The following is an 11212-nucleotide window of genomic DNA, read 5'->3' as shown; positions in this document are numbered from 1 at the left end:
TGGGGTTCGCCTTTTCATTAACTTTTTACAGCAGTCTCCTTCCTCTTCTGATTTGTTAAAACAAGTATTTTAGTTCCGCTATTAAATAGCCTTACAAAAAATTCATTTAGCCTGGGAGGTAAGTACTGTACTAAAACTTGAACCCTCTAGTTTTTAGCCATTCTGCCTTTATCCAGACTATAAATCTGTACAGATAAGACAAAATCGATACATACTATGTGTTGCATAAATTACTGATGTTACGCCAAGTGAGTGAATAATAGAGTTAACTGCACAGCTGATATGTTCAATATTATTGAAGGACAACAGTAACCCTCCACGTAACTGTATATTAAGGGATATTTTAAAAGTACAGATTTTAGGGTAGAATGACAAATTCTATTTGATAATTCAGTTGTCCCTTCTGCTTTCATCTGCGTTCCTCTCTTAGTTAAGAGAGAGTTAGCCATTTGACGGTTTTAAGTCAGTGGAAACTTATTTTAGTTACTCAATAAAATTAATTTTTAATTTGTATATTTAACTTACAGAGTAGGTTGGTAATAACAGCTGAACTGTGTAACATTGTTGCTTCAAATTGAAGTTTATATTATGAACATTCAGAATCAATGCTCATAGAGCAGCATATTATTGAGCTATTTTGAGTTTGAGTGTGGAGAAGTGCTAAACCACGTAATGTGTATTCCATAATACTGACATCTTGGAGCACTGTGCCTTCTCAAGGTGCATAGATATAGCTTGTCTTGAAATGTCTTCCTCCACGTCATGACGCGTCCTGAGTGAGGGGAATCTGAAGCAGAAGTGTCGAGCATCTTGGGTTTTGAAGGGTTGCTTTGGTGTGCTTTAAAGTTTGGAAGGACTCATTTGGAGTGGCAGACAACTTTGGAATACCGTCAGTGAATTTTAGGAACATGGGTTAATGTTGTTGCTGTTGATTTCATGTTCCAACAGAGCCACCTGTTTTATTATCTCGGTAGGCAGCTGAGTGGTCGGGTCAGCAAGTAGGTTCTAAGGTGTACTTTCAGGCGCTTTACCACTTCCTGCCATAGGCAGAGGTCTTCTTTTTTTTTTTTAAGATTTTATTTATCTATTTGACAGACAGAGATCACAAGTAGGCAGAGAGACAGGCAGAGAGAGAGGAGGAAGCAGGCTCCTCACGGAGCAGAGAGCCCGATGTGGGGCTCGATCCCAGGACCCCAGGATCATGACCTGAGCCGAAGGCAGAGGCTTTAACCCACTGAGCCACCCAGGTGCCCCAGAGGTCTTCTTTTCTTCCCTTCTTCTTCATGGCCCGTTTTCTTTTTCTTGTTCTCCTTTCCCATGTTTTAACTTACTCTGCTTCCATTCTCCATCCTCCTTTTGCAGACCGTAAGTATCAGGCTTAGGTTTGCACGTCATAATGCTTGGCCCTATGCATTCATTGAGAAGTGAAGATAGGATGACCCCCGGTCCTCTTACATTTGAGGGATCACAGACTGCTGTGTGAATTCTGGAAATCTCAAGCCCCTGCAGCACCAAGGGCCCCGAATTGCTTCCCCGTGGCTGTAAAGGCAGTACAGTTTACCACAATAGCTTTAATAATCTTGACAGCTACCAGGCACTTTGGAAAGTTGGTTCAACTGCTACTAGGAGGCCATAATATTTTTGCTAGAATTAAAATTCTTCAGAATTGTAATTATTATTTGAAATAATATTTTGGTTGACTTCAGTTTTGAGAGAGGATTCTAAAACTGGTCTAGAGACTCACTCAATAGCAATGACCTTTTTAAAAACTTACATTAAGTAAAACTGCCAGTAGATTAAATCACATGTATGTAAGAGCTTTCTCTATTTACTACTGCTCCACTTCAGTAATTTTTAGAGGCTACAAAATGGTCAAAATGTTTTTAAGTGTGCTCTTTTATTAAATGCTTGTGCAGGTTTTGTAATTCAGTACAGAAAGTTCAACCTTGTAATGTACATTTTTGTATGTAAAAAAGGTCTTTGAAGTAGCCTTATCCTTATTTAAATAAACTGAATAAAATGATTGAGTAGGTCTGTCATTCATTAAAAAAATAAAATGGAAAAATGTTCTATAATGACTTGATCTCTTTTTATTTGAGCAGAGTATATGGCGGAAAAGTGTTATGCTTTATATAGTACAGCCTTCTGTATGAGGATTGATTGGGATCAGGCATGATGCTGGTCGTCCGGCCACGTCTCAGGCACCCCCCCCCCCCCCGCTGTGAGGAGGCAGTGGGCTAGAGTGGTCAGGTGTTTGGACAGCCTGAGGCCGCTGGGGCTGCCACAGTGACTGCCGCTATGCTTTGACAGATGGAAACAGGTCCCTTGAACCTTATCCGGAGTGAGCTCTCTTACACACTGAAGCAAACCAGAGGTTCAATTGAAGGATTATTGTGTCTGGGGTGATCTTTAAAAAGTACACTTCTAAACTGGGATGTTAATGTTGGAGACTGAAGCCCTAAATTTAACTACCTGGAAACATTTCAGCTTATTTTCTACCTTGAATTTTAAAAAATAGGTCATTTTTTGGTCTGGACAGAAAAGACAAAATTTGTTTTCATTGTTTTTACTAAAGCACTTTTTACTGAAGTGCTCTGTTCTCCCAGTTTCTGTTAAACCCAGTTGTCTATCCTGGTGTGCCAAAAAACCAAAGATGGGTACGTTTCTTTCTGCTCAATGAAATAACAGATAATTGTAATGACAGCAAATTAAACCAAGAAATGAAATCGAGATGTGGAAGGGAGGGCAAAGAGCTACTTTAAATGTAGTGGTTAGGAAAGGCCTCTTTGAAGAAATTATTTTTAAGGGTTGACAGTTCTGGAAAGCTTTCAGGAAAAGCATCATCCATATGGTAGATTTTTAATGTCTACATATTTGTTACTCCTTCCATCAGAGATGGAGTCTGTTCCCACTGCTTGAATATGGAATGGCCTTGTAATTTGCTTTCATCAAACAAATGCTTCTCTCCCTGTGGAACCCCTGCTGCAGGCGCCTGAAAAAGCCTGCTAGAAAAACAGCAAATAGCACTAACCACCAGACGTGACTTAGCAACCACCCCCGCCCCCCCGCCCTGCTAGCTGCCAGCGGACCACAGCTCCATGAGTGTCCCAGGTGAGGCCAGCCCAAATATCTGACTCAGAGCATCCTGAGTGAACAGAATAGGGGTTGTATTAAGCCACACTAAGTGTTGGGGATGGTTTGCTACCCAGCATTAAATAACATACCAGTTAAGAACAAAGTGAAAGCCCTGAGGCTTACTAGGATTTCAGAACAGAAAGCATGTGGTTCCATGATCAGTCAAAAGAGCAGGGAGAATATATAAAATGAAGCCAAAGCAGGTAGGTGGGAGCAGGATTATGTAGGATTTTACCTAGGCCATGGTAAGGACTTTTGATTTGATTCTACAAGCAGATGGAAGCTGTTAACTATGTTTCAGACCTAATCAGACATTTAGTTTAACCAAAAGACAAAAAGACTCACTAAGTAAGTAATAGCCCTAACCTTTTTTCTTTAGTAAAATTACCCAAGTTTTTTCGTTTTCTTTTCCAATTTATTTGAACAAAAATACGTAACATTTTGACAAACGTTAGGGAACTAAAACACCAATTATGGCAAAAGCTATTTTTCATAACTATAGAATTACATCTAAAGCTAAGCTTTTTGTTATATCTGTCCTATGTAATTTTTTAAAATAAGCTTTTAAGAAATAAACCTTTTATTTTAGGGAAGTTTGACGTTTGTAGAAATCACCAAGATAGTACAGAGCGTTCCCATGCACCATACAACGAATTTCCCCCATTACTGATACGCATTAGTATGGTATGTTCATGAAAGTGAATCAATCCTGGTGCATTATTGTTACCCGAAGTCCATAACTTCACTTGTATTTCCTTTTTACCTAGTGTTTTTCTGCCCCAGGATCCCATCCAGAACTCCACCTTACATTTTTAGTCAGCATAACTCTTTAGACTCCTCGTGGCTGTGACAGTTTCCCAGACTCCCCTTGAATTTTTGATGACCTTGACAGTTTTGAGGCATCCTGATTAGATATGTGGAATGTCTGTGGTTTGAATTTGTCTTACGATTTCCTCAGGATTCAATTGGGGCTATGGATTTTGGAGGGAATGTCACAGAGGTAAAGTGTGACTTTCAACCCATATTAACGGTACATACTATCAGTGTGACTTAACTGCTTTTGAGGTTAATCTCGGTCACCTGGCTGAGGTACTGTGTGTCAGGTTCATAGAGAACTACTCTTTTTTTTTTTTTTTAAAGATTTTATTTATTTATTTGACACACAGAGATCACAAGTAGGCAGAGAGGCAGACAGAGAGAGAGGGGGAAGCAGGCTCCCTGATGAGCAGGGAGCCCGATGCGGGGCTCAATCCCAGGACCCTGAGATCATTGCTTTCTCATGACTTTCCCCAAGAGGTGACGGCCTTGTAAGGAAAACTGTTCACTTTCGGTTACTTCAGTGACTGGATTTTTATTTATTTATTTATTTTTACTGTAACTCTTTTCTGTCTCTTAGCCAGCAATAACAAGCAGCCCATGGGGTAGGTGTGTGATCCGAGATCACCCATTTTTTAATAAGATTTTATTTGTTTATTTGACAAAGATTATAAGTAGGCAGAGAGGCAGGCAGAGGAAAAAGAGGGGAAGCAGCCCCCCCCCCCCCCCCCGCCAAGCAGAAAGCCCGATGTGGGGCTTGATCCCAGGATCCTGGGATTATGACCTGAGCCCAAGGCAGAGGCTTAACCCACTGAGCACCCAGGTCCCCCCCCAGTGACTGGATTTTTATGGTTTGGGCTGAAGGTAGACTAGTTTACTAAGAATTTTACAATATCCTAGGGGGATGGGGGTGACAGGTGAACCTGGTGGTAGGTATTAAGGAGGACACAGATTGCATGGAGCACTGAGTGATATATGTAAACAATGAATCTTGGAACACTGCATCAAAAACTAATGATGTATTTTATGGTGACTCACATAACACAATTAAAAACAACAAGAACAACCACCAAATCACATACATGCCGATCACATAACAAAACAAAGAATTTTACAGTATCTTAAATTACTGCGAAGTTTAGGTATATAATTCTAATAAATACATAATTTGTTCTACAAGGTAGTTATGCATTAAATCAAAGCTCCAAGATACTAAAATAAGAGGTAAAATCGTGTAAGTCTCAATTTTGTAGACTGTGTCACAAAGAGAAGAATTAACATTTATAGTTAGGTTTTCTTATGCCAAACAGTAGAGGAAAAAAAGCTCTCTTTTTAAAATGTTAAGGGACAATTCTGCTGGGAGAAAATAAGGGGGGAAAAAGCACTGAAGACCCAACAGTCAAGAATCTAAGAGAACCCAGGAATCCAGAGAAGTAGGCCACTTTCATGCCCTGGTGAAAGCAAGCCAGGGTTTTGGTGACCATGATGTAAAGTACAGAGAAGTCAAAGCCCCATGCCTCCAGAGATAGGAAACCTAATAGGCACGACCCCAAAGAGCAATCCCGTACGCTAAAGATAAAGAGAAGTAAGCCTGCCCTGCTGAGGGAGGGAGGGAAAACAAGAGGGAAGGACAAGAAAGAACAGGAAGATAGGAAGGAAGAATTGCTGTGGAAGCTAGAAACACACAAGCCGGCTCTCTCATAATCCTAGCCACACCTGACGCCCCAGGATGGCCAAGGAAACACCACAAGTGACTCGGAAGTCATCCCAGTTTGGCGGGGCTTCAGGCGAGTGGCAGAGGCAGTAGAAGTCATCTCTGCAGGAAGACAGGCTCATCCTGACCCCGAGGACATGCCCACAGGTAATTTTTTTTTTTAAATTAGTGACTAGCACTAGTCAAAATTATGCAAGCATACAAGGAAACACAGTCCCAAGCATGACAGTCAGTAGAAACCTCAGGTGGTATAGACTGACTCCCAGAGCTTTCATCTATTGGAATAACCAAGTAAAGATCAAGCAAGTTTGCTTTGTTTCAAGAAAAAGGTAAACTTTAAAATATCTGTCCAGTACAGCAAACTATAGAACATACATTTTTTATTGAGGGTATCATAAAATACTGTAAAGTTTTAAACAGAGCGAACTTATACCTATGTAACCACTGTCCAAATCAAGGTATAGAGCAAGGGTTGGCAAACTTTCTGTAAAGGGCCAGATAGGAAGAATGTCTTATGGGCCACATGATGTCTAAGTGAATAGACATGGCTGAGTCCCAATAAAATACTGTTTAGGAAAACAGGAAGTGGGCAGGATTTAGCTGGACCATAGTTTGCCAACCATAATACAGAACATTTCCAGCATTCCAGAAGCTTCTTTCATGTCCCTTTCCAGTCAGAAAGGTAACCACTATTCTGACTTCTATCTCTGTAGTTTGGTTTTACCTGTTAACACCTGTGTGATGCACCTCTATGTACATTTTATTTAACAATTTAATAAAAAGTTTTGCTTAATAAAAAGGATTATTATAGAGCCACTCAGAAATAACCATGCAGTGTCATGATTTCCAACTGATAGAGGGCTAAGTGAGTAGGGTCGGGCTGGAGACAGACTCAGATTTTGTGTGTGGATGGACTCAAACTTCAAACTCTCTCCTCCAGATCTGTCCAGGTTCTTGAATCTGTGTGTGTGTGCATGCATATGTGCATGTTTTAAGATTTTACTTATTAGAGAGAGAGTTTGAGCAGGCATGAGCGGGGACTGGGCAAAGGGAGAAGAAGAAGCAGGTTCCCCATTGAGCAGGGCTCTATCCCAGGACTCTGGGATCATGACCTGAGCAGAAGGCAGATGCTTAACAGACTGAGCCACCCAGGTCCCTCTTGGATGTTTTTAGATTAAAATTTTTTCATCAAATTTGGGGATGTTTTCAGCCATTCTTAAATTTTTTTTTTTCTGTCCATTTTCTCTCTTCTCCTGATGTTTCCATTCATTATACATATGTTAGTTCACGTAAGGGTATCTCACATTGCTTTGAGGTTAATTTTTCATTTTCCCCGTTTTTCAAATTATAATCGCAGTTGGTCTTTATTCAAGCTTACTGTTTTTTTCTTTTTTCTTCCCTCAACTCAAATGTATGATCCTCTCTATTGAATTTCTGTTTGGTGATTGTACTTTTCAACTCCAGAATTTCCATTTGCTCTTTTTATAGCATTTATCCCTTTATTGGTGTTCTCTGGTGAGCATTGCTGTCATACATGTTCCTTTAACTCTTTGAACATGTTTATATGTTTGGCCAGTGCTGGAGATTGGTTAGAGGTTCTGCCTAAGCTCTTTGAGCTAATGAGACTTCTGCTCTTTGCTGACAATCTGCGTGTGGCTTAGAGAATGCTTTCAGGTCTGCTCTGTGTCCCACTCTGTTTGCTCCTGAGTGGGTGTGACCCAGTCCATGCCCACAGTCTCCTGGATCCCCAGCGATAAATGGGATCCAAGGACAGCTCTTCCTAGCTCTCTTTCCCTGGTTCTCAATTAAACTTCTGTCTGGTCTGCCATTTTGCCTTTTACTGCTCCTGTCACATAGCTAGCAGCCCCCTCTCTACTGCTTGCCACCAGAATCCCCATGGTCTTTCATAATCCCCATAGCACAGATTCTTCCATTCTTGGTACCAAACAGTCCCTTCCTGCAGGGATGCGAGCTACTAGTTCACAGAGCTGCCCTTCCAACCCACACCTTGAGCTTGGACAGTGTCCTGCTTGTCCTGGGGCAACAGTCCTCCATGAGTTAAATCCTGGATAGGGAAGACTGGTATTAGCAGAATGTGCCAACATCATCCTGATAAATGTCTTCACGCAATCCTACTCCTAGGAGAATGGTAGCCTCAGGTCTTCTCAGATAGCCCCTCTTACTTGGAGCCCCCACCCTATAGGCAGTGTGCGACAGGAGTGATTGGAGCCCCAGGGTTTGCAGACTGTCATGCTTGGGCCACAGCCCTAGACCAGTAGGAGGAGCCCTTCCCTTCTTGGCTTCACTTGCCCAGAGTAGATCTTCTATCTCAGGAAACTGGGAGGGGGGTGGGGAATGGGATCAGTCCATTGGCTCAAGTGCCATAGACTCTCACTCTTCTTAACATGTAGATTTTCCCAAATGTTTCTCCATTTGGTCCTTTAGGGTGATTTTCCAAGATTTGAACATATTTATTTGGTATGTGTATATACCTACCCCCCCTACACACACACAGTTTTCCCAGTTAAATGGTTGTCACACTAGGAAGACAGTCACTGAGTTCTGCACACCACCATCTTGCAGACCCCAACTTTGTTCTTTGAGCCTTGGCTGGGCTGCTTGGGGTCTAGCCTCTTAATGCATGGTTCATTTGTCAGCCAGAGATGGATAGGGTTTTCAAACAAAGAACTTGGTTTTCTTTTTCATACCATTTCCCTCCTTAACTTTCCAGATGTTATTTGTCCCAGGCTCTGGCCTCTGGTTCTTCAAGCCAGTAAGACTGAAGACTTTCTAACAGAGTTTTAGCTCCCCCTTTGGGGCCTGCCTTTGGCCAAAAGCCATAAAAATGGGAAACCTACCCATTGCCTTTCCCTTCTTCAGGTGTCCACTCCTCTCTCAAGTATTCCTGCCTTGGATCATGCTCTGGTGTTTTCAAATGTCTTAAAATATTTTGTCCAGAAGATTACTGGAGTCCAGTAGGAGCTACTTACTAGAAATGGAGCTCCTCCTTCCATTAATTTAAGGTCTGGTGTGTTCAGTGTATCTGTGGTTCTTATGAGGAAAAGGTAAGGTGTTCCACAATGACATTTCCAAAGCTTTCACCTTTTTGTCTTGAATTTTGTTATTTTCACTTTAAAAAGCACAAATCCAAGAATGCTTTTACTTTTATAATATGACGTAGAAGGCAAGAGAACTACTGAGCCATAGAGTTCTCAGAAGGCCTGTCTCAGACATCACTATACACATCTTATGTAGTCCAGCACTCAGATTAAGAAACTGACTTCAAACATGCTCAGCACGGCTGGGACGTTGGTGGAAATCAAGTTGTTTTATGGTACTACACCACCTTAGAAAACTAAGGACAAAAGTCACTATTGTTAGCATTCTAGAAAGGAACACAGGCAATGCTCTAGCTCACAAATTGGCTCAGTGCTTTCCAACTGTATATCATGCCTTCACAGATGGTTTTACAGACGAACGCCAAGCTAGGAGCTCAAATCATTAAGATCTGAGAGCTGGGAGTCTCTCTCTTTTTCTCTCTCTTTCTTTTTCTCTCTCTCTTCTTTCAGAAACAACAGAGGCTTCCAAAGCAATGCCCTAAATTGCTGGAGTAGTGGTAATACACAGATGAGCAAGAGGTCATCTCTGACCCCGAGGTGCTTGTATCCTTTCGTGATCCTTCCCTTTATGGATGAAAAGGCAGGTTGGGGTAGGATAGGGACCCATGGCAATGGGAAAGCACTGAGCCCTTTTAAGAAAAGTGACCCCCCAACTGCCTTCACTGTCATTAGCTCATATTCTGCTGGCTCATATTCTGGAGTTTCTGTTACCGCATCCAATGCAGAACATTAAATTCTGAGCGATACAGAGTTTGGGAGAAAGGAGCAAAGAGAAGGGAGCCTGGAAGAGGTTGTGGTGCTGACTAAAGGTTTTCTTTGAAATGAAAGGTGTGATGGATCTCTGTGAATGCTGCCCCAGCCTGTCTGAACTTGTACTTCATACGGTGATCAGTGGAACATATGATAACGTGCCTTATACCGCAATGTTCAGAACTTCGATGTTTAATCATTATTTCACACACTGTGTGTGGCCAAGGATTTTGTTCTTTATTAACTTTTTCTTAACTTTATTGTAAGCTATACGATCTTGCTCTAGGTCTTACATGACAGGAAGCTACACATTGTAAATGCCCACTCTTCAATATCTCATGTAGTTCGGGAAACTCAAGTTCGTGATGTGTTAATTGCACTTACACATTAAATATGTAGTGAAAGAAAGGTACATGTATAAAGATGTCATTCAAAAGGATTTTTACACTTGGAATTGCCCTGCTTGATTATGAAAATTCAACATCATCTTCCCACCACAGGTTTACAGAAGGTTTTCCTCCTTCCCTGGGACTGAGCTAGTACAAAGGATTAAAGGGTTTAAACAAACGTGAATATCACTGAGAAGCACAAGAGGAAAGTTTCAGCATGGCCGGTGGAGACCAGACACAACACTGCCTGGTGGAGAATGAGAATGTCTAAATCCGTGCGTGTCACAAGCAGCCGTGTGGGCTTCAGATGTCTTTCCCGCAGTCAGGGCACAGGATGTCATCTCTTTCTGTGAGGAAGCCTCGCCCCACCAGTGAGAGGGAGCACTTCTTACAGTTAAAACAGTCGTTATGCCACTGCCGTTCCTCAAAGGAGATGTACTTTGTGCCACCAAGTCCTGTTAACAGAGAAGAAAGAACACCAGGGTGGAAAAAGAAAGGGGCCATGGCTGGGGAGAACCAGGCCTCCAGGACCAACGAAGGAATTCTGGATTGAGCCATTTCAAAGCTGGACTGTGTAGTCTGGAGAGTGTGAGTTTCTAATGGCTGGCAATCCACAGGTCAATCAGACACCCAGCGGAGCTCGTACTATGAGCAGGAACAGATACACAAACCAGCTCCAAAATGACATGATCAGAGCTCTAATTATGGAGGGACGATTGTGTCTGTCTGTCTGTTCCACCAGAATGAAACTCTAGGAGATCTGGAGCTGGTTTCTCTTATTTCTTCCCTGGGTGCCTCGTCTCTGGTACTCAATTATTTCGTGATTTCATGAATGAAGTGCTGAAGGGACGTTAGAGGTAAATACGCATTTTCTCTGGCATGGCCAGGAAAGGCCTCACTAAAGAAATGGCATGTGGATGTGGGGGGTGGCCATTCTTGAAGAGTGAATATCATGAGATAGACCACAAAATATGAACTTAAGTGTGACGGGGGAAGGTGGGCTGCTAGGGTGGGTGAGAGCGCATTCTGGTGTGTGGGCAATAGAGAGGACCAGCTTATTATATTTTAAACAAGAGACGTAGTAACTCGGTTCGGTGCTTGATTCTTGTTTGATGGCGAATTCTCATCAAATGCTTAAGGTACACCGGCCGCCTATTACCACATGGTTGCTTGGTCCCGCCCCTGAGCCACCTGAAATCAACTGGAATCAAATACCCAGGGTTATTAGGAGTTGTGATCCATTCCACTGAACTCTGGATCATGAATTCCAATTACAAAGAGTTCTTTCC

General features: G+C 42.0%; 1 protein-coding gene across 6 annotated transcripts in view; it reads right to left on the bottom strand.

Annotated features, from left to right (window-relative positions):
* Window positions 1-9750: 9750 nt before the first annotated feature.
* FHL2 (four and a half LIM domains 2) overlaps window positions 9751-11212 on the bottom strand; it is a 67648-nt gene continuing 66186 nt past the window's right edge. For all 6 annotated transcript variants that reach the window (XM_004764371.3, XM_004764368.3, XM_004764369.3 and 3 more), the window contains one exon: window positions 9751-10378. In XM_004764371.3, coding sequence (XP_004764428.1) covers window positions 10227-10378 — 152 coding nt within the window. In that variant the 3' untranslated portion in view covers window positions 9751-10226. The remainder of the gene's footprint in view (window positions 10379-11212) is intronic.

This window comes from Mustela putorius, unplaced genomic scaffold (genome assembly GCF_011764305.1).
Source record: "Mustela putorius furo isolate JIRA1106 unplaced genomic scaffold, ASM1176430v1.1 tig00000224_pilon_pilon_pilon, whole genome shotgun sequence".
Taxonomy (NCBI): Eukaryota; Metazoa; Chordata; class Mammalia; order Carnivora; family Mustelidae; genus Mustela; species Mustela putorius.
Note: the sequence above shows the minus strand (reverse complement) of the source record. Positions and strands in the feature narration are given on the sequence as shown.